Here is a 27,856-nt window from a genome sequence, read left to right as displayed (position 1 = left end):
GCAGGGAGGGGTGGGCCCTGGGGAGGCAGCAGGCCCTGGACCAGGACCAGTACTTGTCCCGAAGTGTGTGTGGGCCACACAGGGCACCTGGATGCAGGAACCAGACTGGCCTGAAACCCTAGGGGGGACATCCTTGCACCGTTCACACCCTTGGCTCATCCCCACTCCTTAACCCATCCACGCTGAGGAGGGGGCTTGGGGTGGGGGCTTCCAGACTGGCAGGGAGAGGGCAGAGGCAGTCGCCACAGTCTGTGCAGGGGAGTGGGGGCAGGCGCGTTGGGGTGGCTCTCCCGCTGGACGGGCGGAGCTCCCCGGGGGTGGGGGCCGGCGGCCAGCCCTGCAGTGGTTCCTTGGAGGTCACTGCTGCCCTGTCCTGCCATGGCCGCATCTGGAATCACTGTGAAGGGCAGGGTACTTCCCGGTTTCCACTGGGGTCCCCTGCTGAGCCTGGCGGAACAGGAGCAGGCAAGGGTGTGGCAGGTGAGCAGGTTGAGCTGACTTCTGCCAGGGCACCCAGGAGCCTGCAGTGGCCTCCCCCAGCTCTCGGTGCCCTGGGGAACCTTCATGCTTTCCTGGTGTAGGGCTGGATGTTCTGCGCACAGAAGCAGCCTGGAGCAAGCAGCTGGGTGGCTGTGTCCCTGTGCTGGCCACTCTGTCCCTCACACTCCAGACGTGGCCCCTGACCCCTGTGCCTGCTGGCTGGTGCAGTAGGACCGTGGTGTGACAGCAGGGGAGGGCAAGGTCAGGGCCTGTACCTCAGGGGGTTTGAGGGGTTCACTGTGTCCTCCATTTGTCGTGTAACAGATACCAACAGAACCTCGAAAGAGTTGGGCAAGGGATGGGGGTCTGGGCAGGGTAGATTTGGGGCTTAAATTGGCCTGGCGGTCCTGAGCCAGATTGAACCCCTGGGCCAGTCAGTGCCCCTCCCCCACAAGCACACCCTGGCCAGATGAGCTGATAGGAGCAAGCGGCATCGCACCTGGTGAACCCAGGTCTCCAGGGAGGCTGTCAGGATGGCACCCCTCCAAGCTTCAGATGGGGGTGTGCCTGGACATAGAATCTGGGGGGAGACAGGAGCTGTGCACCCACTACAACCCCTGGGAACTGGACGACTGCAGCGGATGAGCGGTCCCCACCCTAACAGGCTGGCAGGACAGTGGAGAGCTGGTGGAGTTGGAGGGGCCTGCCGGTTGTGGCTGAGGGAGCTTTGGGAGGGTTCCAGAGAGGGAGGGAGGGAGTGTGTGTGTGTCTGAAAAAACTGTGCTAGTACCAACCAGAGGGCAAGGCCCATTCCCTCCCTTGGCAGCCCCCAGCCCCACCCTGTGGCCATGGCAGTGGCAGTAACAGCAGAGAAGGCTAGGAAAGGGCACCTCACCCTGGTTTTCGAGGGGAAGCTCCCCCCAAGGGGCAGAGCAGTTTGGAGTCCTTGTGTGGGGGAGGGGCCGCCCTTGCCATGGGGCAGGCTGATAGCAGAGAAGACAAGTCTGCCCAGAGTCTGGGTGGGCGGGACAGAAACATGAGGAGGCAAGTGTCCGAAATGGCCTCCTGCCTACGTACCCCAGAGACACCCGGATGGACGCACTCACACATAGGTGTGCCCTAAGGCACCCCCGTCATAGCCATGCCCACAGGCTCCAGGAGGCACCCCCACGCACACCCCCACGTGCACAGCCAGGTGCTGGTGGCTGGCTGTCAGCCTCCCATGCATCTTCCCGTTGGAGACAGAGGCAGCCTCACCCTGGCGCCCCCAGGCCTCCAGCCAGCACACCTGTGGGCAGCCGGCTTTGGAATTGCGAGTGTGTGCCCGGAGCCCGAGGGCCCTTTGTGACCCCGCTGTCTCCCAGGCCGTCCTGGGTCCTGCCCTGCCCCTTTCCGTCACCAGGGGCACCCTGCCGCACCGCCAGTCTATATTTTTGCTCCGAGTTGTGCGGGGCCTCCGTGGCCACCGTCTCCCTGCCCCCCTCCTGCTCTCTCATCCCGGCCTCTTGCCGATCTTGTTGCCAGGAGACGAGAGAAGTCAGGACCCACCCTACTGCTCCAGCGGTAGCCCAGGGGCCCCAGGGAGACACCAATGAACAGGTGTGTATGGGGGGACTGGGCAGGGGGCCTTACCTCCAGAGGGGCAGAGAGGGCAGTGGGCTGAGACATGACAATGCGTGTTGAGGAGTCAGGGCCAGGTCCGGCCAGGGGCAGCGGCTGGGAGACTGGGGGATTGCAGCAGTGCGCGCACACTGCTTACCAAGGGCGGTGAGCACCTGCCACCTAGGGGTCCCAGGGTAGCGTATGATCCTGGCAGAGCTCCAGTGAGGGTCAGAACTGTGTCCTAGTGGGGAGGGGTCCAGGGAGGGAGGCTCAGGAAGCAGGTTGTGGGGTAGTGGGTCTCATGTGCCACCCTCCCACAGGAGACTCACAGGGGACCACCACTGCCCTGGAACCCTGGGCCTCACGAGGGACGGACCAAGGGCAGGTGGGGTGGAGGGCTGGGATGAGACCCATGACTTCTCTTCCCTCTCCTAGTGCCAGGCCAAGGGGCCTGAGCAGGCAGCTGGGCTCCGGGTGGAGGAGATCATGTCACTCCCTGGGTGCTGTCAAGGCCGAGTCTGTCGGAGGAGGGTCTCCAGCACCCTCTGTGGGGACGGGGCCTGGAGAGGCGCAGACATGACGTTTTGTTTTTCAAGTTGGGTGTGTGGAGGGGGGAGGAGGTCACTGCACGGAGGCAGGGCCGACGGCGCACAGGAGGGGCCCATGAGCTGGAGCTGGGATGGAGAGAGGCGCCCAGAGGCTGGGTGTGGTTTCTTGGTGGGGGCCAGCACCTGCAGGATGGCGAAGAGGCCACAGGGAGAGGGCAGAGCCCCTCTGCCATCAGAAAGGGAGGTGGCCTGGGTGACGGTGACCACCGGGGAGGAGAGACAGGCCAGGAGGTGCCCTCTAGGACACGGATTCCCCAGGAGGCTGGAACTCCACCAAGGCTGAGGCGGGGTGGGGGGCGGCAGAGGTTGGCCGGAACCCCGCAACCGGCGAGCGCCAGCCCCTGGAAGCGCTGGGTCGGATGTCTCCGCCAGGCCCCGGAGGCAGGCCCGCCCTCCCTGGGCTGCGGCCTCGACCGCTCCCCGCGCTCGGAGTTTCGCACGGAGATAAGCAGCGCTCGCCGCCCGGGCGTGGTCACCCCGCCTTTCCCGCGGAGCCCGCGCCCCCCAGCCGACCCACGGGGGACGCCCCCTCTCCGGGTCCTCGCCTTCGAATTCCTCGGGGCCGTCCCTCTGCGGTCCTTGAGCCTCCCTCGGAGCCGAGTCGGGGGCTCCCAAGGAGGGCGGGCTGCTGGGCCGGGGCGGAGCGCCGCGTGCCGCGAGGGCCGGAGGGGAGGGAGCTCCCGGCGGGCGCCGCACCTGAGAGCGCCGTCTCCCCGGGGGAGGGCCGGGTCACAGTGGGTGGGGGGCTTCCCGGCGCGCCGCTGTGCAGCCATTCACGCTTTGGAAGGGACCGGGCCCCTCCCCGGCTCGTGCATATTTGGGCGCCCCGCAGGTGCCGGCGGGCTGGGCCGGGTGCGCCTTCCCGCTCGTGGGGAGCCCCACCCCTTCGGTGTGTCCCCACGGATCCCTGCGCCCCTCGGGCCCCGCTGGGCCGTCGGCTGTAGCCGGCCCTGCTCGGAGGCGGGGCGGGTCAGATGACCTTCCTCGGCCGTTTGGCCTGGAACCGATGTCCCGGGGTCCAAGTCCCAGACTCGGGGCGGGGCGCGAGGGGCGGGCCTCAAAGGGGCGGGGACCCGGGGTCCCTGAAAGGCGCGCCCTCGGTGGGAGCGACCCAGTCCTCGCTCACGTCTGCTTCCGCGCGGCTCTCTGCAAGGACCCGGCGCCGCCATGACCAAGTGCCCCAAGTGCGACAAGGAGGTGTACTTCGGTGAGCGCGTCCCCGCCGCCCCGGGCCTGAGCGCGGTGCCGGGGCCGCCCCACGGGGAAGCGCGGCCCGGGCCCGGCAGCGGACACAGTCCCGCTCCGGCGTCGGCTGGCCTTGTCCCGGCTGCCGCGGTGGCTGTGCCCGGCTGTTCCTCTCCCTCGGCCCCGCTTGGCCTCCCCCACGCTGGGTCTCCCCATCTCTCCCGCCTCCCCTCGGGCGCGCCCTGGGCGGGGACCCCGCTGGGTAGCAACGCTGGGCTCCGGCTGCCCCTCCCAGCGCTAAGTGAAAACGGACGCGGAAACTGGCGCCCGGGGCGCTATCCCAGGACGCCGCTTCCCTGCCCCGCGCCCGGGGCCCACGCAGGGGAGGGGCGGGAGGAAGTGGTAAGTCTCCTGCCTCCGCCCAGAAGGGCGCCCCTGCCCCGGCAGCAGGGCCCACGCCCTCCTGACCGGTGCCCCACCCACTGGTCCGCGAGTACCGCGGCCGCCGCCTCCAGCCCCACCCAGCACTGGTGCCTGGCTGGATGGGCGAGGGGACGTGGAGGTGCCCCTAACTACCCATGGAGCACCCGTGGGGCCCACTCGAGGGCCGGCTAAGACCCGAGGTGGGCCGCCCCGCCTGTGGGGCCAGGCCTTGGGCAGAGCTGGCTGGAAGCGGGGTGTGTCCTGTGTCCCCAGAGCAGTGTCCCACAGGGGGCTTCTCTGTGCCTGTGTAGCTGAGCGGGTGACCTCCCTGGGGAAGGACTGGCATCGGCCCTGCCTGAAGTGTGAGAAGTGTGGAAAGACGTTGACCTCAGGGGGCCACTCTGAGGTAGGTAGGGCCTGGGGGGTGGCCAGGCAGGGTGCAGGGCTGACAGCCCCTCACGGCTTCTCTCTGCAGCATGAAGGCAAGCCCTACTGCAACCACCCCTGCTACTCGGCCACGTTCGGGCCCAAAGGTAGGTCCCCCCACGCCCGGAGACCCCCGTGCCGGGCCGCCCTGCCCCCCAACAGCCCCCTCTTGTCTCTGCAGGCTTTGGGCGGGGTGGAGCTGAGAGTCACACCTTCAAGTGAACCAGGTACACCCTTTCCCGCCCAGCCCATCTGGACCTCAGGGTGAGTCCCCTCACCCTGGACGGGCTCTCACGTCTGACCTGGTCCCTCTCTCTCCACAGATGGTGGAGGTTCCATCTCTGGCTGCCCGACCAAGAACAATTCCTCCAGGCTGATGCCAGGCCTTACCCCCAGGCAGCTGGGGCTCTCCTGTAGACCCCCACGCCCTCAATAAACCCCAACACTGGGAAGATCTGCCTGTGTGCACATGTGTTGCTGGGGAGCAGGGCAGGGGAGCTGAACCTGTAGGCTCTGACACCTGGCCTGCCAGGGCGTTCACCTTTCCTGTCACAGCGGGCCTTAACGCCCATGGCCATGGGCTGCCCTCCCCCCCGCAGGGCAAGCAGCCTGGACGCTAGGGACGGCCCCTCGCCCAGCCCCAGGCCCAGGGAGGCTCAGCTCTCCAGCTCCCAGAAGCCCAAGTCCTCCTCGTGACAGTTAAGGGATGAGGCAAGGGGAGGGCCTGTGGGTCAGCGGGAACAAGATGCCTGGAGCCGCAGGGCGGGTGGGCCACAGGGTGTCAGCTGAGTTCACGCTGGTTCCTGTTTTTTGAGAAGCTGTGGGGGAGTTTGGAGGGGTCCTCTTTTGCCCTCCCCACTTCGTGCTGCTGCACCCTTGTCCCCATTCCCCACCTCCACCCCACCAGACCAGACTGGACCCGTGTGTTCCTGCAAGGTGTCCGCCCAGACGCCACCGCCCTCATGTGGCCCCACTCTGTTGCCGAGGGACTGCCTGGTGGCCAGCTGCCAAAGAGGAGTTTGAGGACTGACTGGGCAGTGACAGTTGGGGGCTTTCTGGAAATCTGCCGGTTAAGTCAGGCAGCAGCTGCAGACTGGGCCACCTTTAGAGCTGGCCACATTCCCCCCACTGGCCACTTACACTTTGTCCTTGGCAAATGGCCCCCTTCCAAGGACAGCCCAGCCCAGAGCTTTGCTGGGGGCCCTGTAGGCCTGAGTTGGCAGCGTGTAGGTGGGAGTATTCTGAGGCAGGAGTTGGAGTGCACCTGGTGATGGGGGCAGGTGTTGAGGGGGAGCCGGGTTCTCAGTGGACCGTGGTGGGATGGTGGCTGGCTTAGAGATGTCCTTTGTGGGTAAGGGGACTGGGGGCTTTGAGACTCAGCAACACCTTGTGGCCACAGTGAGTCAGTGGGGGGCAGGTGCAAAGGAAAATGGCCCTGAGCTTTTGGGGGAGGCTCTGCACACTGCCCGCCCCGTGGCTCCACCCAGGCAGCTGGGGAAAGTGGTTGAGCCAGACAGCTTTGGAGGAAAGCCCTTGGGGGATGTCCGACAGGTGAACCTTGGTGGGCAGGTAAAGGGTGAGGCCTTTATTCTGAAGTCCGCAGGGCACTGTGCTGGGCTTTGGCAGGGTGGCCGGAGAGGCCTCGGCTGTGCAGACAGGGTCAGACTGGAGACCTGTGCTGGGCCCAGCTGGAGCGGAAGGTGGACCCTGCAGGGGACTGGAGGCAGGGGCATGGGGGTAGCCGGCAGCAGTGCCCATGCTGGTGGGGTGGAGGGTGCCCCGAGGTGAGGGGTGTGTGTGGCCCACTGCCTGGGATGGACAGGAGAACCAGCTGATTCGGGGTGGGGGTGCCCTGTGGCACCCAGTCAGGAGAAGGGGGTTGGCTGGAGGGGAGGAGCTGACTGTGCCTGTGAGGGAGCTGGGCCAAGGGGAGGAGTTTGGGGAAGAGGGCTGGGCCCCACGGTACTTCCTGTGGCCTGCGGGGGCCTGCACTGGGCTGCAGGGTGGGCCAGAGCTCGGCCTGTCTCCTCTTCCTCCCGTTTTCTCTCAGCTTTAACGGGTGTGGTTTATATACTCTTAAGTCCACGCATTTAGTGATACCAGCACAGGAAGTGCGAGTGCACAGTCCGCACCATTTCCATCACCCACAAAACTGCCTTGGCCTGGCGGCTGTCACGCTGCGCTCCGTCTCCCTCCGGACCGCCGCTCACCTGCCTCCTGCCCCCTGTCTACACCTTTCCTTTTCTGGCCATTCGGCCCCCTGTAGTGTCTCGTCCCGCCTCTTCCGTTCCTGAGCTTCCCGCGAGCTGTGCCGGACGGGGTGGGGGGGGCGCGGGCTGGTGTGGGTGCTGACCCGTGACCCGCCGCCCGCTGACCGCACAGCGGGTGGCCTGGGGGTTTGTTTGGGGCTGTCATGAACAAGGCCGCTATGAACTTCCATCAGTGTGAACACGAATGCTGGTAGATCTGTGGTGCTGTCTTGGGTCGTTTGGTAAACTGCTAACTCTGAAAAGACGCCAAACTGCTTTCCAAAGTGGCAGGAAGGAGAGGCTGAAGGTTCAGCACCGAGGGGGGCGGGGGAGGCCGGCCCGGCACTGGAAGGGCGGCGGACGACGTGGGGAGGAAGGACGGGCGGGGGTGAGGAGGCGGAGGATGGACGGGGCAAGGGGGTGGGGGAGGACTGAGGACAGGCCTAGTGGGGGACAGAGGACAAGCGGGGCGGGGGGGGCGGTAAAGGGGGAGGGCGGACGGGGAAGGGGCAGAGGGAAGCTGGTGTGGGAGCTGGCCGGGCAGAAGCTGGACGGGAGTCCGTCTGGGGGGTCTGCAGATGCAGGTTCAGCAGGGAGAGTCCTCTGCCCACGTCCTGTGGGCTGAGCTGTCAGGGCGGGTCAGGCCTGGTGGTTGCTGCGGGTCGGGGCGCCCCCTGGTGGCCGAGCCGGAGAGGGCTGGGCGCAGGCCAAGGGTCGCCCCCTCGGGTCGGCGGCGCCGGGTTACGCTGCCCTCCCGGCTGCAGGGGGCGCCTCGAGCGTGGCCGTGGACCTGCCTTCGGTTGCTAGCCTGCCAGTGGGGCGGTGGGTGAGGCACTGATTGGTGGGGTATGGACAAAGCGCGTGTCTGGTACCACTGCGATTGGCTGTGGAGGGCGGGCACTGCGCAGCTTTCAACGTTGATTGCTCTCTGCCGCACGGGAAATGCCTCCGCACCGGGCAGAAGAGATTGCACTCAAACACTGGGGGCCCCGCTCATTGGGCCGAGGCCGGGGGCGTGTCCCGGCCCGCGCGACGATTGGGCGCAGGCGCAGCAAAGGAGACACCGGCGGGGTGATTGGGCGCGGGGACTGGGCGGCAGCGGCGGCGCGCGTTCCAACGGAGGCCTGCGCCGGCAGCATGGGGCGGCGGCGGCGGCGCCGGGGTGACCCGGAGGACGCGGCCGGGGCCCTGCCCGAGGCCATCGCCGCGCTGAGTCGGACCCTGCCCGCTGGGCCCAGCCCCGAGACCTTCCGCCGCGCCAAGTTCGACCGTCCGGAGGCGGTGAGGCCAGCAGGGTCGGCAGCCGGGCTCGGTGGGCCTCAGGAGGACTCAGGGAAGTGGCCGGTCCCACTGACCGCCAGTCTGGGATCCCCGCAGGCTCCCGCGCTCTGGCGGCTACTCTTGCGTGTGCTCTCGCCGTTGCCGGTTGACGGCGCCAGGACTCCCCTGGCCCCGGGTAAGCCCGCCTCCCCTTAAGCCCGCCCCGGTCGGCTCTGGCCCCGCCCACCCACGGCACTGGCCCCGCCCCCACGAGCCCTGAACTCATCCTGTTGGCTCTCCATGGTGTCCCTCCAAGCCGGGCCTCTGCTGGGGGTCGTGCGGGGGCTCTGTTGGGGTCTGGGTGGTGTCACCCCAACGGGTGGCCTCTGAGCCGGCGGAGTCCTGCCTGCCCGCAGAGGCCGAAGCCCGCGCGGTGAGGTTGGCGCTGCGCTCCCGGGGCTACCCGAGGTGGACGCTGGCCCAGCTCCCCGACGACGGCGCCCATGGCAGCCGCGAGCTGCTGCTGGCCCTGGCCTGGCTGCTGGCCCGCGGGCCCCTGCTGGAGCAGCTGCTAGTCCAGACCCGCGTGCGGCTGGGCGACGAGATGCCCGTGTGCGAGGTGGGTGAGGCGCGGCTTCCAGGGGAGGATGCGGGGCCTGGGCCTCCACTGGCTCCCTGGCCTGGCCCCTGCCTACCCTGCACCTTCAGGGCAGAATGGGCTCCCACTCTCCCTGACACCGGGACCCCTGAGCTCTCACCCCAGGGGCCTCCTTTCTCTACTTGTGCTGAGTCTCTGCTGGGGTTGTGGGAACAGGGAGTGATCCTCGTCCCTTGCACAGTGCAAGGCCCTGGCCAGCCCTGGCTGGTCTGCACCACGTGTGGAAGCAGACAGCGGAGTGGATGTCCGCCACCTGCAGTGGCTGATGGGAAAGCTTCAGTTCCGGTGGCGAAACCTGATGGTCAGTCAGCAGGAGCAATGTACCCTCCTGGGCAAGGTAGTGCCACCGTGTGTCGGCCACCCCGGCCCAGCCCAGGCTGCGGTCTGTCCTCAGGCGGGATGTGGAACTTTCCCGGCCTGGCTGGGGGGTCACAGGCTGGGTACTGCACTGGGTGCCCAGAGCCTGAGCCCAGGGCCTCAGGTAGTCCAGGACAGGGTCTAGAGCAGGCAGAGCTGGCATTGCTGGGGCCGGGGCCAGTGGGGCAGGAAGCCTGCAGGGTTGGCCGTCTTGTCGCCAAAGTCACCCGAGGCCTCAGGCTGTGTGTCGCCAAGCAGTGTGGTCGTCCTCAGGCTCTAGGGTGGTGGCTGCTGCGCGGGCACACAGCGGTGGGGAGACACTTCCCTTCTCCTCCTGCATCCTTGGTGTGGGCTGGTGGGCAGTGGGCAGCTCCCACGTGTCCTGAGGGCTGGTAAGACACAGCTCTGGGGGCGCAGGTGTCCCCCACAGGTCCAGTGCAGCCGACTGAGGGTTGGCTGGGCAGGTGGCCATGGGCACCCACCAGCCTAGGCCTCCTTGGTTCTGGAACCTCCCCCTCCCCTTGCACCCCTACCTCTGGCCAAGGGTCTTGCTTATCGGACCTTTCTTGAGACCTTTTGGTCCCTCTTGACTTGCTGGGCTCCTGCAGCTCCTCCTGCTTGGGACGCAGCCACTCACCCCCCTGGGAGACCCAGACTCGTCCTGCACCCCTGCCGTTGGCCTTGCTGGACCTCAGCCTGCCCAGAGGCCTTGGTCCAGCTCCGGCGAGGCGCTTGCCCTCCTCAGCCTGGGGTCTTCACTGCTTGTTTCAGATTCACTTATACACCAGCGGTTGCCACGGCGACCACAGCCTTGGCCACCTGTCTGTTGCCGAAACGGAGCTGCTCAGGGACTCAGAGGGCGGCCGGCAGGTGAGGGCTGGCAGGGGCTGAGGTGGGTGTTGCCTAAACCCCAGGGGTCTCCGGAGGAGGACCAGGTAGGGATCATTGGAGCTGTGGGTGGTTTCAAAATCCCCATCTTGCTGGGGGTGAGGGAGGTGTGTCCTCAGTCCGACCTGGCCTAATCCAGACTGGCTGCTGTGTGCGCCTGGCCAGGAAGGTCAGGGTGTGACCGTCACAGGTGTCTGAGCCAGGCTGGGAGCTGGCTGAGGGGCCCCTGGAATTAAGGACTGCTTGGAGGTTCAAGGTGATAATGTTGTGTCTTCAGCCTGTGCAGGGGTCACCTGGTGATGGAGGGGCCCAAGGGTGGCCTAGCATGCCTCACGTTCTGCTGATATTCTTTTCAGGGGAGCCCCATTGTTATGGTTTCCTTTTCTTGGGCATGGCCAGGGGCTCCAGGGACAGGAAGGCTGGCTGTTACTTGAGGGCTGGGCTCTGGTCGGTTGCATGTGAGAACAGTTGTTTGGGCCGGAAGGCTGAGGGTCAGGGCTGGTGCAGCCCTTCCTTCCATGTGCAGCAGATCCCACCTCTGGAGCTGAGTGCTTCTGGGGCCCAGGGGGGAGGCGGGGCAAGAGAGGGCATTTTCATCCCTGCTGTGGGGTCAGGGTGGCCACTCAGATGCCTGCAGGCCTGTGTCCCTGGCTGACTCTTGGCTGGCCCCACCCAGGCAGGGCTGTGCCTGGCTCTGGAGGTGCTGAGGTAGTACCTTGGCTGGGTCCCCTTTTAGGGGTGACTCAGCAAGGCCCAGGCTTCTGTTCCTGATCTCCCTGGCTGGAGCAGAGCAGAGACTGCGCCACCTCCAGCTGGGTGCTGCCTGGGACCCCGGTCTTCGTGGTGGGGGTCATGCATGTGGGCTCCATGTCCCCCCGGGGCTGGGCACACGGTGGTGCAGCAGGACTGCAGATGGTGTGGACAGGTGGACAGGGCCACGGCTGGCTTCCTTCCAAGGCTTCTGGCAGGGGAGCTGGTGGAAGTCTGGATTGGGTTGCCTGCAGGGCCTGCGCACTTGGGACGGGTCCCAGAGACTTCTGGAATGATCCCTGCCTGCCGTCCAAGCAGCCAGTGGCTGGGTAGTGTTCTTAGTTATGGCTGGCCTGCGACCTCCACACATCCCTGGGCTTCCTCCCTGCCTCCTCCCAGGGAAGTGGGTCGAGGCGGGCGGCTGCCTCCAGAGGCCGGACCTGGGGGGCTGGGCTAGTGCGAGGTGGGTGCAGAGGGCTGTTGCGCCCCCCCCGCCACCACTGTGTTGCCTCCCCTTCCTGCGACCAGTGCCGCAGAGCCCTCGTGGACTGCTCTTGGAGACTGCATCGGCCGTCCTCACGAGTGCGCGTGCTCTGACCGCCCTCCACGTGTCTCCCAGTGCCCCTGGGCTCCCGGCTCCCCAGGCCGCGGGCACATTGTCCTGTCAGTCTGCTTCCCTAGCAGGCGATGGGCTGGGCCCCCTGAGCCCTGGAGCCCCAGGTTCCAGCTGCAGCGGGGAGGCCCCTGGCCGCCTGGCTGGCACTCTGGGTTTGCTCTGGGGCCAGGAGGGGGCAGAGCGAACATCCCTCCCGGGCCGGGAGAGGCCCTGGGTCGCTGCTGTGTATCCCAGGGTGTGTGCGCTGGCTCTCGTGACTGGTGGCCTGGCAGAGCTCTCTGTTGCCATTTGTCCTGTCTGCAGAACACGCTCGTGTTCCCAAGTGGCTCAGCACCCTGTGTGCTGGAAGGAGCCGTGCCCACAGTGGTCAGTGTGCTGGTGGTGGTCAGAGAAGAGCCACAGCAGGCGCCAGCCCAGGGTTGGGGATGGGATGGGATGTCTGAGTTGTTGCTTCCCAGCTCTGGTGGTGCCATGGGCGGGGGCCCTGGTTCCTGCCAGGCCTCCTGAGGGGCCAGGCAGGTGGACCCGGAGCCTGTGTATGAGGTTGTTCGTGGGCCCAGGTGCCTGTGGGCACAGGCTTGGGGCTGTCATGGTGGGCAGGAGGCGCGGTGGGGATTTGCGCCATGCAGGTGCCCTGGCCTAGCCCACCCTGTCTTTGAGGTCGCCCTCCCCTGGAGCCCGGCAGGCTCTCCTGTTTGGGGCCCTCCCGTCTGCCCACAGCTGCTGGGGTGCAGCCCTGCCAACAGAAATGTGGGGCAGTGGTCCCAGGTCCGGGGTGCTGGGACTCAGCTTCTTACCCTGTGGTGTTTGCATCTGGGGTCAGTGTCGGGGCACCAGCAGAGCCCAGAGGCAGGGGGCTTGGCCAGGCCCTGCACAGAGGTGGGGCTCTGCGACCTGGGCTAGGAGACAGAGGGAGCGGTGGGAGTGGCGGGTGGGGGGTCCCAGCCCTCAGGGTCCCCGGTGCCTATGGGGTCTCACGCCTTGGCTGCAGCTGCTGGGGAGTCTGGAGACTGAGAACAAGCGCCTGGAGGCTGCCCTGCGGTGGAGGCGCCGGGAGCTGGTCTTCTGGCAGTGGATGGTCAGGAGGCCCCACCCAACCCCGCCCCACCTTGACCGCAGCAGCCCCGGGGTTGTGGGGGGCTCGGCCCACCTCCTGGACAGGAAGAGGGGATTCAGGAAGGCCATGCACAGCCCAAAAGCCTCTTTGCACCCAGGCCTGCTGCTGAGAGTGGGGCCCTTCCCACGCCTCCCCAACCTTTGTCCCACCTGCCCAGCTCTCAGGGGTTTTGGCCTTCCAGAAGTCTGGCCGTTGTGCCTCCAGGCCTGCTGGGTGACCTGGGGGTGGGCACTGCCTCTGGGTCCCTGTGTCACCCGTCCCTGCTGCTGGGGAGCTGGGCCTGTGGCTATGGCGGTTGCCGCCCAACCTCTTTCTTGGGTCTCTGCAGGACACGGTCTTGGGCGCCTGTCCCCTGGAGGCCTCACAGCCATCGTTCCTGCCCCCAATCCCTGAGCAGGGAGCTGGCGAATTGCAGCTGGTGGCACAGGAGCTGCAGGCCCTGCTGGAGGAGCTGCGGGAAGCGGTGGAGACCCGGCGGTCGGCCTGGGAGGCGGGGGTGAGGGCTGGGGGGGGCGCCAGCTTGTGGCGCACCGCTTAATCTAATTCGGTGTGGAGGAGTGTACTGAGGCGCCCTGCCTTGTGCTCTCCAGCCCAGTCAGGCGGGAGCTCCCCGCCCCTGGTGGTGACAGCTGAGGCTCCGTGTTTGCAAGTGATTTCTCATGAGGAACATGGCACTTGTCACAGCCTAGGCTCCGGGCGCCTCCTACTTAGGAACATTGGAGTGGAGGCCACCAAGTTCCCTGGGGACGCCGTGGGTGCAGCCTCTTCTCACCCTCCAACCCCACTGGGCCAGCTGCCTAATGGCTCCATGGGATGGGGCCTGCCCGAAGGGTCACCATGGTCCCTCAGGGGGCACCTGAGGCCCAGCATCCCTCAGCCCCACCCTATTATGTTCCCCTCCTGGAGGGCACTGGGAAGGTGGGGAACTGACTCAGCAAAGGGTGGTGGGAGGCAGGGCCCGACCCTGGCATGGCAGGTGGGGTTAGGGTGGGTACCCCCACCCCCACCCCAAGTATCTGGGCTCTGGGCTCTGAATAGGCCCTGAAGGCCTTGGCCTGCTGGGAGCAGCCACACCCCACCCCTGCCCAGCACCTGCCGAGTTGAGCAGGTCAGGCCTGTGGCTGGGTGGTCCTGTGGGGCTGGTCAGGCTGCCAGCCTTGTCTCTGGGTCCCCGTGCCCTCGGGCTGAGGGCTCAGGTGCATGGCGAGTGTGATGCAGAGCCTGGAAGGGCTGGCCCATGAGTTGGCACTGGGCTGCCCGGTCCCCAGGAGGCATGGGTTCTGGGTCTCAGCCTTCCTCAGTGGCCTGGGGGTTGCCCAGGGAGTGCCAAGGGGGCTGAGGCCAATGTCCTGCGTGGGCCGTGCTGCTCTTGGCTCAGAAATCTGTCTTCTGTGCAGATTGGAGGCCGGGGGCCGGCTTGGAGTGCAGTGCGGCAGGCCCTGCAGGAGGCAGTCGGACAAGAGCTGGCCGCTTTGCAGCAGGCCTGGGAGCCAGACCGGGGCCTGGCCCAAGCCTGTCCCCACGGGCCTCACCGGCTGGTGAGGAGTGAGGCTGGAGTCCCAGGGGAGCCAGGTGGCCTGGGCCTGCAGGCTGCCGAGGTGATTGGAGCACTAAGGAGCCGGGAGGCCTGCCTGGAGGCAGTGCTACGCCAGCTGCAAGGACAGTGTCGGCAAGAGTTGGCCAGGCTGGCAGGAGCCCTGCCCAGCCTCATCTGGATCCCGCCGCCCAGACGGTGAGGGCCTATGGACGGATCCGTGCCACCTCCCCTCAGCCTGGCTGGGCCCAGGGGTGTGGATGCCCAGGCCTGTGGCCCCAGGGCAGTACAGACGGGAGCCCCGGCTCCTGCTCACCCTGGGCCTTGGGGCTGTCCCTTTGGGCAGAGCCTCGCCCATTGGCCTGCAGTACTGGGGGCAGGCATGGCGGTCGTGACAGGCCCAGCATGATGGCTGGGGCATTTAGGATCTAGAGGGGACTCAAAAATAAATAGTGGAGGCCTCCTTGCAGGGGTCAGGCTCCCGGCCATCCCTCTGCCCCCCTTCCAGGGCTCTGTCTAGGCTGTGCAGAGGTCCAGGGGAAGAGAGCCCCAGGCAGTGGTGGCCAAGGCCAGGCGAGCCCAGGGCTGCCTGGCTGCTGGAGGGACAGGCAGGGCCTGGGGGAGGGGTCCTTGCACCCTCATCCTGGCTGTCCTCACACCCCTGGGCCGAGCCTGTGCCTGGTGTGTGTGTGTATGTGTGTGTAGGGTGGGGCATCGGATGGGAGCTGGGGTGGTTAGGGGCTCTGCTCCTTTCCTGGGGTGGCACTCCTGGTGGGGGGGGGCGGCCACTTCGGACAGAGGGGACTTTGTTCCCAAGATTGCTCCGGGAGCTGTGCTCAGCCCTGACAAAGAGCCATCTGTGTCCGAGGATGTGCCGGAACGGGTGCCCTCTGCCCAGTAGGCCCAGCCCCACAGCACCCTCGCTCCCCGGCAGGCACAGCCACCTCCGTGCTGCCTGGCCAGGCTCCTGTCTTCCCAGGGCAATTGAACCCCTACCTGCTGCTGGGTGGTCCAAGGGGCCACCTCCTGCTGTGGCCAGCTGAGGCCCCGGAACGCTCCCAGCCACTAGGAGCCCCGGCCTGCCAGAATGTTCTCTCCTTGGCTTTCCCTGCCCGCCTGGGTGTGTGTTGGAATGGCAGACCACGCCCAGAGGCACCTGCTCGCCATGGCCTCCTTTGCCCTGGAGGACACAGCTGCACCCCTGCACTGTCTTCGGAGTGCTCACTGGGCAGCCGGGACCAGCGGCCCTCCCTTTCAGGAGCGCGTCCCTGACCCCTCCCTCCTGGCCCGGCTGACCCCCCAGCTCCAGCTCGGGGCTCGGCGCTTCCCGCCACGCTGTCCTCCAAGTGTTTGGAGACACCTCTGGGCTCCCTGAAGCCGTCCCACCACCGCACCCTCCTGACTGCGGGACCTGGCCCTTCTTGTCCTGGAAACCTAAGGCTCCCCAAGGAACTTGAATTTTAGAAGCCCAAATGCAGAGTCAATAGTACGGAGCCATCACTCCTCAAGTTGATCTGTCAGTCAATAAACCCCAATCAAACCCCAAGTGTGCTTGCGTGGCTGTGGGACTAAGGATGCTGAAGCGTGGGGTGGAATGGGCCTGAGAGCCCGTGCCCTTGCAGGGCGGAGCGTGCCCGCGGGCTCCCACCAGCAGGCCAGTGTAGAGCTGTGCTACAGATGGTGTGGGGTGCAGTTCCAGTCTCGCCAGGCTGAGACGGGGTCAGCTGGGGCTCAGTCCTCGAGCAGGCTGCTCTCTCTGACAGTCTCCTGCCTCCTCCACTTCCAGGGGCCCCCAGTCCTGGTCACAGCCTCTTCTGCACATTACAAGTTGACAGGCCTGACACCCCCAGGCCCTGGGATGGATGCGGGCACAGGGTAGCCCAGGCCCGCGTGTGCGCTGCAGTCTAGCCTGCCCAGCGTGGGGCAGTGGGGGCTGCTCTGACCAGCAAATGTTGGTGTGAGGGTGGTGCTGCGGGCCCCCTGTTCCCCCCGAGACAGATGAACAGCCTTGCAGGAGGTGAGGACGGCCCACTCCATTAGGGAGTAGCTTTAAGCCAGGAAACTCAGACACCACCAAAGAGATACCTCTGTTTATTAAAGACAACGGGACAAGCCAGAGGGAGGGGTTTATTTGGGACATTAACCGTAAAGTCCTGGGTGCAAACAGCCACCCATCATCACAGAGACGGAAGCGAGCCAGCCCAGGGAAGGCGTGCAGGAGAGGGGGCGGCAGCCACACGGTGGGGTGCGGGGCGCCCGGGGCCTGTGAGCTGCCTGTGCTGGGGCCTTGAGGCCAGCACCTGGAATGCCGGCCCTGCCACACTGGCTCCGGCTCTTGCTCGGCTTGGGTGACGGCAGCAGAGTGTTCGGGGCACAACGGGGTGTGTGTGCCCAGTGGCCTCCTTGGTGGGGGCAGCCAGGGCCTTTTAAAATCTTGAGGCAGTCATGGGCATGTCGCAGAGGGCGCCACACAGGAGGCAGTCTGACCACTGCCTTGCAGCCGAAGCCGGACTGGTGGCCAGTGGTCAGCACCGCCCACGCGGACCCACGCGCATCCGTGGGTGGGTGTCAGGAGGCAAACCTTGGCACGAGCCCCACGTGCCGTGCCGTGGCTGCACTGTGCTGTCACTTCCAGCCTCTCGGTCCCTGGGCTCCTGAGACCCTGCTGCCCACTGCTGTCCCCCAGCCCAGGGTCTCCCCATCGTGGTGGGTGCCATTGGCCTGGGGGCATGCCTGGCTGGAGAGCTGGCCAGGTCAGGCCCAGGCCCTCCAGGCTCCCCTGCTGGCCGAGGGGTGTCCCAGTGTCCCCCTTGGTCCAGATGTAGGTAGAGGGGCCCTTCTCAGCCACTTTGGGCAGGTCCCTCAGCCCCGCCTCCCCATGTCCTCAGCAGGACCGTGGCCCAGCCCTCTGTGGGGACTCGTGTGCCGCCCTCCTCACTGTCCCCAGGGTTCACCAGGTGCCCACTGCAGGTCCCGGGTGGGTGAGAAGGCAGGTGGGATTCAGGTGGGCCCTGGTAGATGTGGGGTCTGGGGTCTGGCCGTCTTGGGCATGGGAGGCAGTGGCTACTCTTGTAGGTTTTTTTCTTCTGGTTTGCTTATATTTCTATTTACAGTTCCCAAGGGGTTCTTTTCTTCCCCTTTCAGGGACTCTGTGTGTGTGTGTGTGTGTGTGTGTGTGTGTGTGTGTGTGTGTGTGTGTGTGTGTGTGTGTGTGTGTGTGTGTGTGTGAGAGAGAGAGAAAAACCTGGCGTCAAACCATTTCTGAGTGTGCAGGGCAGTAGCCACAGGTGCCCTCACATGCACAGCTGTCCCCGCCATCCCCAAGAGCTTTCTCATCTCTCTAGACTGAAGCTGCGCCCCACTAAACACTGACTCCCTGCCCCAGGTGCCCCCACTCTGCTCTCTGTCTCCAAGGGTGTGACTCCTCCAGGCCCCGCGAGTGAGCGGTTCCTACGGGGCTGTCCTTCCATGACTGGCTGGCTTCACGTGCATGACATGACATGCTCACGTCCGTCGGTGGCTGTGTGTTCCCTTCCTCATGGCCGAATCTTACTCCACTTGTGGGTGGACTGCACAGCCCTCCGTGACTGCAGCCACGGGCACCTGGGCTGCGCCTGCGCTGGCTGCTGTGGGCAGAGCTGCCGGGAATGTGTGGTGCAGAGACTCCTTTTTCGGTTAGGGCCACAGCGGTGGGTTGTCAGGAGCCAGACGTGCACTTGATGGAGACCATGCGCGGCTTCCGGAGCCCCTGCGACAGGAAGGGCAGGACCAGAGGGGACATGGGGCCGTTTTCCAAGGAGGCTTAGCAGTGGCTGTCAGCGGTCTCCCCAGTCGCTGCTTGGGGCTGGGGCGCTGCCCTCAGGGTTCTCTCAGCGAGAGGTGCAGGGTGCTGAGGAGAAACACCTACGGGTTCTGTTTATTGAGGGTGAAGCACTGAATAAGTATTTAGGTTCCTAGTGGCTTCGCTTTCCTCTGAAGAGGAAAACCACCCAGCTTATAAACTGGGGAAGACCTTGATTTTCAAACGACGATTCCTGTGAGCAGGACGCTGGGTCCTGCACACCTCAGACCTTAATCTGGGAGGCCGTGGGTCCCTGGTGCAGGCTGGGTCCGCTTGTTATTGTGGCGCTGCCGCCAGGCTGTCCAGCGGAGAGATGCTGTGGAGGGAGGGCAGGGCGGCGGGGCACAGCCTCGGGCGCCCACCTGCCGCCCCCGACGGTACGCGCGCGCTCGGGAACGGGCGCCCCACGGTTAGACGCAGCTTGGGGGCTTCACGCGAAAGACCTAAGTGGTGGGTCTGTGGTGTCTTGATGCGGAGGCCGCCCTCAGGCCAAGTCCTGCTGGGGTCCCGGGCCCACCTGTGTTGCCACCTCCCGGCAGGGCGACGGTTGGGCCTCCCCGCGGCCGTTGCCACCCTTGTGCTTAACTAGCGTCCACGCTTTTGTTCTCAGCCATTATGACTATATTCTCTCCCCATCTGCTGTATTTCTATGTATCTTAAGACACCGTAAACTTTACAGACATTCTGATCATTGTCACGTCCCGTATCCCTTGAAGAGCCTCTGACGTGTTCGGTTCATCCACTGCCTTCTTTCATTTTTGTCATGTTTTTCTTCTCAAGCGTTTCTGCTGTGAACTGTACAATAAGGCTGAGCTCGAGCTGCCCCCGCGGGCCCCCCGCCAGCCCGTGTCCCTGCAGGCCCCTGGGGTGTCCTCCCCACTGCGGGGGCCCCGCTCTGCCCCCTTCCCTGGGCGGCCTCCCGCCGGAGCCTCGCCCCTAAGCACGTGCGGAGCCTCCTCCTGCCTCAGCCTTACCCTCCCGCTGTGCCCCTCACGCCCGCTGCCTCCCCGGCACGAGGCCCGTGGGCTCCCACACAGCCACCACAGCTCCTCGCCTTGCTGCGCCCCGGGCGCTGTGTCCTCCTGCCCTTTGTGGCCCCGCTGCCCTGTTTGTCCTTCCTACTCGGGACGCGGGGCTGCTCCCGGGTCTCAGCTTCACAGGCAATGCTCCGTGACCTCTGCCGCCCGCGTGCACATGTCGCCGGCCCGGTCCCAGGGTACAGCTCCTGGTCGCGGAGCAGCGCGGTTCGGCCCCTGCAGGCCACGCACGTCTGCAGGGCAGGTGGGCACACGCCTGACCTGCAGCACGGCGCCGGGCATGGCAGATCCCCTCGAGTCCGCCACCTGGTGGTTTGTGGTGAGCCTCGCTGTGGCTCCCGCTGCGTCCCACTGGTGGCTGGCCATGCCCACCATCGGGGCGCTGACCACTTGGGAGGTGCCTGTGCGGCGCCCTTCCAGCCCTTCCCACGCCCCGGAGGGGGGTCTCCTGTCACTTGCAAGCGTTGCAGGAAACAGCCCCGTCTCTGCCGTCGTCTCTCCCTCGGTCACGTCAGGATGGGCAGAAGCTCTTGAATGTCACGTTGTCCAACTAACTTATCTGTCTTTTCTTTTGATAGTTGCTGTTATTTTGTGTCCCATTTAACATTTTTCCCACTCCGAAGTCACAAAGATATCCTCTCACATGTCATGTTCCTCCGATAAGGCCAGATTCCTCCCTCCCCGCCTGCCCCCATCCCTGTTCCCTTCCCCAGTTAGGACTCAGGTCACATGGAATTGCTTTTTTGTGTGAGGCAGGGGTCAAATCTCATCTTTTCAAGAGTATGTGTCATGAGTCTCCTGGAGTCAACCCTCCCGGGCACAGTCCTAGGCGCCCCAGTCTGCGTGTCCCCCCCCTGCTCCTTGAGGCTGCACCTGCCCGCCGCTGTGGGGACTCTCAGCACCCCAGCTGCACCACAAGTCTTAATGTGAATCAGGACCACCTGCCGTCCTGTTCGCTTCAGAAGTTTTTGACTCCATTTGGTCCTTTGCATTTCCACACATATTTTATAATCAGTTTGTCAAATATTAGGAAAAGCTCTTGGTATTTTGCCTGGGGCTACATGGAATCCATAGATTAGTTTAAGAACTGATATGTTTAATTGATCTTCCTGTTTATGAACACATCTCCCCATCTAGATGTTCAGTGATTTATCTTATTGAAGCTTTATTTTTTCTGGGTAGAGATATTATCACTCCTTTATTAGACTTACTAGATTATATGAACAGTATGTGTGTGTGTGTGCACAAATTTCATTTTCTAACTGTTGAAAATTATAGACACGCAGTTGATTTCTATATATTGACCTGGTATAAACAATCTTGTTAAACTCACTTATTAATTCCAAACATTTATCTCTAGGTTTCTCAGACTTCTTCTCTAAGTATACAGGTATATCACCTGCAACAGCTAAAGACCGTTTCATTTCTTTATCTCCAATCCTTATTTGTTTCTCTTTCTTGCTTCAGGAAGTAGCCTGCCTCCGCGGAGCTTCTGGCATGACGCTGAGCCAGGACTGTGGCCGCAGGCATCTGTTTGCATTGGTCTCAAAGGGGACATTCCCAGCTCTTCGCTACTAGGACCGCTCTCTGTGTAGGATTCCTGTAGTGCATTTTATCAGATTAAAAAATTCCCTTCCGTTCTTATAAATCATGAACGGCTACTGAACGCTTTTAAATGCCTTTTCTGCATCTATTGATAGGACTATATTTTTTCATTTCATCTGTTATTTGAAGAATGACATTTGTTGATTTTTTTTAAACCTTTCATTTAACAGCTAATTTCAAATACAAGCCTGCAGAAGTGGCGCCATGCCTCGTTGCCCCCACCCAGGCACCTCTGCTTCTGTCTCAGCCCGACTTCCCTTGGACCAGGACACTTGGGACAGGCACATTGGGGGGGTACAGGTGTAGGAGCACATGGTATGGGAGGCTGCTGGGCAGGCATGCCCTGCCAGGGCCCATCCCACCCTTTGGCGGACAGTGTCCGCCAGGCTCCGGTCCTGCAGAGAAGCGAAGATGCCTGGGGTGCCTGCTGGCCACCACGTGGTGGAGGGGCCCCGCTGCTGGGTGAGCACTGGCCCCCAGGGGGCTTCACGCATCCCATTCTGTGGGGACACGTGGCTGCCTGACAGCCCCACCATTCCTTCCAGATATGCTGGAGACACTGCTGCGTGGCACGACTGTCCCTTCCTGCCCGTGCTCATGTTGCTCGTGGACTCGGCCTGCCGGGCACCGCCTGCCCCTCGCTGTGGGCTTGTGCAGCCCCCTGGTGGCCCCTGTCCCTAATGTGCCTGTCCCAGGGGGCTTCTTGCGTTTGGAGCCATGGGCTCTTTGAGGCTCATCTTGTGCCTTTTTGCCCCAAATCAGCCATTTCTCTGAGGAATCTGGAGAATGTCAGTTACAAGCAGGGTGTAGGCTTGTCCCAGGGCACCCAGTGTTGCTGGGGGTCCCGCTGTCCAGCCTCCTCTGGAGTGCACACCCCTGTGTCTGATGTGAGTTTGCACAGAGCCCACAGGGCTTGTCCCAGCTGCCCCCTTTTTCTGTGGGACCCTGGGTGCCCAGCACCCAGTCTCCTTATCCACTCCACCCGAAGCTCCCCTCTGCCCTTCTAGGCAGGCTGCTGAGAGCTCAGCCTGAAGAAAGGGATGGGAAGGACTTGGCAGCAGCAAGAAAGGTCAGTTGACAAGCTGGCCCTGGACACAAACGACCTGTATGGGGCTGAACGGTGCTCCCAGATTAGGTGTCCATGTCCTAATTCCCGGAACCTGAGAATGTGACCTTATTTGGAAAGATGTGATTAAATTAAGGATTTTGAGATGAGGAGATGATCCCAGATTATTGAGTGGACCTTAAATTAAGGGGTAAGCAACTTTGCAAGGGACAGACCCAGGCAGGAAGGAGACAGACCTACTCATGGAGAGGGGGGTTGAAGACTGCACAGCAAGGGACAGGGCCACAAGCCCTGGGACACCTGGGCCCCCAGGGGATGCAAAGGCAGGACGGACCCTCCGCTGGAGCCTCCGGGGGGAGCCCCGTCCTGGGTTTCGGACTCCTGCCTCCAGAAGGGCGGAGAGTGTTTCTGTGGCTCTCACCTGGCCAGCCTGTGGCAGTTTGTTATGGCTGCCCAAGGCCACTCACACAGCAGCCTTGCCCCATGGGCACAGGCGAATGGCTCTGCCGGGCGAGGGGCGGAGGGGATGCACCCGCTGGCTTTGGAGCCAGACCGGCCTTGATTCCTGGGTCACACCTGAGTGAGTCGGCCTGGATTTGTCGGCACTTCATCGGGATTTCTGCCTGTATGTTCCTGTGTGGTACCGGCCTCTGATTTCCATTTCTTGTTAAGTCCACGTCTGGTTTTGGTGTCAAAGTTAAAATAGCTTCAAAAAATGAGTTGATGATTACCTTATTTTTCTAATCTCTAAAATACCCGTGTTTTGAGAAAAATTTGATTATTTCTTCTTTAAATGTTTGGAACACTTGGCTGCTGTCTTCCAGCTTGGTGCTTTCTTTGTGGGAAGGATTTGTTTTTAAAGGACTCAACTTCTTTTATTATTGCAATACTATTCCAATTTTCTGTTTCTTCTTGGTAAGTTGTGTTTGTAAAGAAATTTGTCTCCAGCAATTTTGAACGGTTGCTTATACAGTTCTAAATATCCTTTATTGTCTTTCTAATGCTGGCCACGGCTGCAGGGATGGATGTCCTGTTTGTTTCACTGGTACTGGACATTTGTACCTCTGTCTTCTGATCTCAGTCAGTTTTCCCAAGGGTTATCGAAGATATTAGTCATTTCATAACACCAGCTGCTGGCTTTATAGATCTTCTCTGTCATATTTAAAGACATCCTGTTAACTTCTGCCCTTTTCCATTCCCTGGATTTATTTTGTTTTTCTGTTTTTGATTCACTGAGCTGGGCGCTTACTTGTGATCCTTATCACGTATCCCTCCCTAACATATCGTTCGAAGCTCCCGTTTCCTTCCAAGCCCCACTGTACTGAATTCTGCAGGTTCCGATGTACGCCATTACCATCCACTTCAAAACGCCCACAAGCATGGTGATTTCTTCTTTGATCCACGGGCCCCTGGGACGTGTCTTTCTGAACTCGGGACTGTGTGCTTTTGCCTGGTTGCCTTTTTGTGAGAGCTGAATTGTGTAGTGATAGGAGAATGTAATCTGTGACCTTGTTCCCTTGACGTTTCTGAGACTTGATTTTTGGACCAGTTTATGGTCAGTTCCTGTGACTGTTCGGTGCCCTTGAAAAGAGTGCATGCCTGCATTGCCTGGGGCTCTGTGTGCTAGTGGGGCCGGGGCTGTCCCGCCCTCATAGGCAGCGGGACCCCTGCGGTCTGATGTGTCGCGCCTGTTCCTTCCGTCGCAGCTTCTGCTTTCTGAGCCTCCTGTTGTATCACATAGTCAGATACTCTGTGTTCCTGTGTGCACGGATGGCTGTAGCTTGCTGGTAGGCTGACACTGTATCATGTGGACCCACCCTCTTTACTCCTTAGACGCTCTTTGCCCGAAGCCCCCGTGATTACTGCGGCTCATAGGCTTTCTTTTTGTGTTTGCATGCTGTCTCCTCTTCTAGTCTTTTATTTTCAACCTGTGTGCTTATTTTAAATGTGTTCTGTAGGAACTGAACATACCTGTCTTATGATTGGCTCTTCCAGTCCACTTGCATTTACAGAAACTGCTGGTGTATTTGGATATGAAGCTGCCATCTTACTTGGAAACCTGTGTGCCCGTGACTTTCAACACGTATGGCCTCAGCCATTTTAATAGGTGTGGAGAGGTACCTGCATTTTCTAAATGGTGAACATCTCATGTGCTGATTCGCCATCCACATACCTTCTTTGGTGAAGTATCTGCTCAATGAGTTTTGATTTTTAAGAGTTAAAAAAAAAAAACATTCTGCATACAAGTCTTTTGCCTGACATGTGATTTACAAATATGTTCTTCTAGTAGTCTATGGCTTGTCCTTCCATCTCTTAACAATGGCTTTTACAGAGCAAAAGTTTCAACATTTAATTTATTTTAATGGGATTAAATCTGTAGGTCATTCTGGGGGACAGCTGGCATTTTAACCATGCTGAACCTTTTTGGGAGCACAGCATGTCCCTCCATTTATTCAGACCTTCTCTGATTTCTTTCATCAGTATTTTGTGGTTTTTGGCATACAAATCCTATTTTGTTAGATTTTTATTGAAGTAGTAATTTATTGGAGGGGCCAGTATAGCTCACTGCTTTAAGAAAATTGGTTTTCAATTGTTTCTTGTATATAGAAACAGGATTGAATTTGTTTTGACCTTGTATCCTGCCACCTTGCTAAACTCACTTATTGGACTTCAGTCCTTTTTTTAGTAGAACTTTGGGATTTTTACATAGGCTCCCATGTCATCTATGAACAGAGACAGTTTTATTTCTTCCTTTCTAACCTGTGTGCCTTTTATTTCTTTTTCTTATTTCATTGCACTGTCTAGGACTGTGGATACAGGGCACATCTTCGCCTTGTTCCCGATCTTAGGGCAAAGCATCCAGTCCTTCAGGATTAAGTATCAAGTTAGCTGTACGTTTTTCTTTGTTTTATTGCTGCTTTCTGTAGGCACCCTTTATTAGATTAAGTAAATGCCCTTCTATTTCTTGTTTTCTGAGAGTGTTTGTGGTGGATGGATGTTGAATTCTATCAAATGCTTTCTCTGCATCCACTGAGATACCACATGGTTTCCTCTTTAGACTGTTAATTTGGTGAATCACACTGATTTATTTTCACATATTGAACGAGACTTGCATTCCTGGGATGCCATCCATGTGGTATGGCACTTTTTTCCTTAAAAAAAATATTGCCTAATTCTATTTGCTAATATTTTGTTGAGGGTTTTTGTATCTTCTTGGCACTGGTGGCTTTTCATATTCTTTTCCCCTGTGGGTTGGACTTTCTTGGCTTTTTATATGAAGAGTAATTTCACATTGTATCATGCACAGTCAAACATTATTTTATGAGAGTCTGGTCTTGTTTTAGGGTGCAGCTAGCTCAGCTGGGTTCGGCTGCAGGTTCCAGATGGACTTCTGCCTCTGGGCTGTGGATGTAAGATCAGTCCTCTCTCAGAGCCTTTGCGTGCTATTTGGACCCATCCTGTGTGAGCAGCACCGGGTCCTGTGTGGGACTGAGGTCCCGGTCCTTCCTGCAGTTCACTGTTGTCTTGCTAATTAGGATCAGACCCGTTGCACACACAGCTTCTGGTTGAGCCCAGAAGCCACCAACAACTACATGGGGCTGCTTTCTGGAGCTCCTCCCTCCTCGGCGATTTTCTGGCTCCCCAGAGTCCTCTGGCAGGAGTCTAGGGTGTTAGTCACTCCACTTGGCTGAAGGCTGCTGGTGACTGGGCCTGCATCTGGGGACAGAGAGAGCAGGGCCTGGCTCCCCACCTCCCTTCAAGCAAGCGGGGCCCGCTGTCTGGCAGTCACATCTCCTCCGACCAGAGAGGAAGCTCTTGTCCCTAAAAAGGTGCCTGTGAACTCTGTTGCCCCAACTGCTGTTTGTGGGTGGGATTGCCCAGGGGTTGGGCATGAGAGAAAACCATCCCTGCCCACCCCCAGTGCCTGCCCAGTGAACACAACCACCCGCACCCCTACCCTTCTGCCCAGGCATCTCCCAATCTCAGTGAGCATTAGGACATTCCTTCCTGCTCCCTGGGCTGGAACTAGAGGGCTTCCCTGCAGCTCTCTTTCTGTGCATGTCCTCCGCCTCCCCCCAATCCCCCATTTCTGGCTTTCAAGCTCAGTTGAGTCCAGGCCAGGGGGATATTGGAGGAAGACCCAAAACTCACCTCCAGCCTGGTGGCGCTTCAGATTCTGGCTTTCCCCCGATGTGCCCGTCACTGTTTGCTTTCCAGAGCCCTCGGATGCTTCACACAGTGTCTATGCAACCTACGGGCACCAGGACCATTCACCCTGAACGCAGGCCCGTGTCCCTCAAGAGCAGTAGTCGTCTCCTGTGTGCAGCGGAGACTCTGCTGTGGTCTGCACACCGTCTTCCTCGTGGTACGTGTTTGCGTGATACATCTTTTCCTATCCATATGCTCATGATTTATATGTGTCCCTTGTAAACAGTATCTATTTTGACATGTGAAAAAATCAGACTGATCATCTGATTGGTCTTTAAATGGGGACACTGAGTCCTTTACATGTAATATAATTATTGATAAATTAGCGTTTAAACCTTTCAGCTTTAGAAGTCCTTTGGTTTTTCCAGCCGTGGCTCTATTTCTGCCCTCTCTTCTCTTGTCTTTCGGGTCGACCCATCGTTTTCTTTCCACACGTTGGTGAGTCAGGCATTGCCTGTGGCCTTCGATGCTTCAGCTGCAAGTGACAAGGTGCTTCCTTGACTTGCCAGAGTCAGTCCATACCCTTCTGCTTCCCTCTGGCTTTATAATGCTGTTACCGGTTCATATTTTAATTTCATGTATCTAGCCATTTAAAGCACTATTACATACACAGTCTGTGTTCGTTTGGGTCTCTCCACACTGGCCACTTTCTTCGCTCTTCCGCCCCAAACTTTGGCCTCCCTGACCTTACATCTGGGATTATTCTCTGCATGAAGCATGTCCTTCGCACTATGTTTGCTGCAGGCCTGCTAGCTCTCTCACTTACTGTCTGTCTGAGTGAAGAATTATTTTAGGTCAGCAATCGTATTAGTTACCTATTGCGGCTGTAACAAGTCGCCACAAAATTAAGGCGACACAAATTCACTGTCTTAGGGTTCTGCAGGTCGGCAGCCTTGTGGGGGTAAAATGCAGGTTGGCTCTCTCTCGAAGATCTAGGGGACAATTTTTTTCCTTGCTGTTCCCAGCTTCTAGCGGCCACCTGTATTTTTGGCTCATGGCCCCTTCCACCATTTTTCAAGCCAGGGTGCAGCGTCTTCCAGCTGCCCTTTCACACTTCTGCCTGCTCCTTGTAGAGACCCTGTGATTACACTGGACCCACTCGATGATCTAGGATAGACTCCATCTTGATTCAATCGTGTCTGCAAAGTCCTGTCTGCTGTAGGTGATCTGTCCCCTGGTTTTGGGGACGAGGACACGGACGTCTCTGGGGGCCACTGTGCTGCTGCCCACAGCAGTTGTTTTCTTCTCGAGGACTGAAGACCTCATTCCATTGTCCTGCACTTGCTGCTGCGGCTGAGAAGCCAGATGTCAGATGACTCCCTTTCCTTTCTGACATCTGGCTGCTTTTAAGGTTTTCCCTTTGTCTTTGGTCATTACTGGTTCTACATGATGTGTGTGTGTGTGTGGTTATAAGGCTACAGGTTGGCCGTCCACTTGTATCTGTGGCTTGGAACCTTTCTCGCCCGCCCGCCCTCTCTCTGGGCATCGCTGCGCCTCGGCCGGGGCCCCTGGGGAGCCGAGCACACACGATCAGGGCCGCTGCCACACTCCCCTTCTGTGGCTCTCACTTCCTGCCTCAATGCTCCGGTCTGTGCAGTTCCTTCTGCTCTTGGCTCCAGCCCTTGGATGGGGGAGCCTGTGGGGTCTGGTCTGCTGTCAGTGTGTCCTTTGAGTCCTTGATTTCTGTTTTTGTGTTTGTACTGCTTGAATTTCTGTAGTTTTCTCCACTCTGCTCTGTCACATTCACAGTCTCTAGGGCCAGTCCGGGACCACGGTAGGCAGGGCTGTTTTCAGGCTGCCTCGGGAAGCTCCGGTCTCTGGGGTTTTGGGGGTTCCCCTCCACTGGGGTCAGACTGGGTTCCTGGTGGCTCACTCCTGGAGTCCATTTCGGGGGCGTGCTGTGTGTGAAAAATTACTGGAGGAATAATTTGAGGCCTTCGGTGGA

At 60.9% G+C, this 27,856-nt stretch overlaps 2 protein-coding genes across 16 annotated transcripts in view; both read left to right on the top strand.

Moving 5' to 3' along the window:
• The first annotated feature begins 769 nt into the window (after positions 1–769).
• LOC108407444 (cysteine-rich protein 1) lies at positions 770–5,178 on the top strand. 3 transcript variants are annotated; one of them, XM_036991664.2, is made up of 5 exons: positions 3,458–3,897; positions 4,572–4,704; positions 4,774–4,831; positions 4,906–4,951; positions 5,048–5,178. In XM_036991664.2, the coding sequence occupies exons 1-4, from the start codon at positions 3,665–3,667 to the stop codon at positions 4,944–4,946; spliced, it is 465 nt and encodes a 154-aa protein (XP_036847559.2). In that variant the 5' UTR covers positions 3,458–3,664; the 3' UTR covers positions 4,947–4,951; positions 5,048–5,178. The 3 variants fall into 3 exon arrangements, 2 of the variants coding, with proteins under 2 accessions (XP_036847559.2, XP_017532296.2); XM_017676807.2 differs by having other exon boundaries at positions 3,734–3,897; positions 4,610–4,704; XR_005053983.2 differs by lacking the exons at positions 4,774–4,831; positions 4,906–4,951; positions 5,048–5,178 and adding an exon at positions 770–2,079 and having other exon boundaries at positions 3,063–3,897.
• A 2,298-nt stretch (positions 5,179–7,476) lies between these two features.
• Positions 7,477–27,856, top strand: part of TEDC1 (tubulin epsilon and delta complex 1) — a 32,850-nt gene continuing 12,470 nt past the window's right edge. Inside the window, exons 1-8 of one of the 13 annotated variants that reach the window (XM_073241720.1) lie at positions 7,483–8,254; positions 8,351–8,429; positions 8,650–8,852; positions 9,073–9,228; positions 10,020–10,118; positions 12,494–12,580; positions 12,948–13,082; positions 14,017–14,351. In XM_073241720.1, the coding sequence (XP_073097821.1) occupies positions 7,916–8,254; positions 8,351–8,429; positions 8,650–8,852; positions 9,073–9,228; positions 10,020–10,118; positions 12,494–12,580; positions 12,948–13,082; positions 14,017–14,351 (1,433 nt within the window). In that variant the 5' untranslated portion in view covers positions 7,483–7,915. Of the gene's footprint in view, positions 8,255–8,350; positions 8,430–8,649; positions 8,853–9,072; positions 9,229–10,019; positions 10,119–12,493; positions 12,581–12,947; positions 13,116–14,016; positions 15,700–25,070; positions 25,533–25,920; positions 26,069–27,856 lie in introns of those variants that run through there. The other 12 variants (XM_036991656.2, XM_036991655.2, XM_017676799.3 and 9 more) reach the window with 12 other exon arrangements.

Source organism: Manis javanica, chromosome 8 (genome assembly GCF_040802235.1).
Source record: "Manis javanica isolate MJ-LG chromosome 8, MJ_LKY, whole genome shotgun sequence".
NCBI lineage: Eukaryota > Metazoa > Chordata > Mammalia > Pholidota > Manidae > Manis > Manis javanica.
This window is presented reverse-complemented; position numbering and strand designations above follow the sequence as displayed.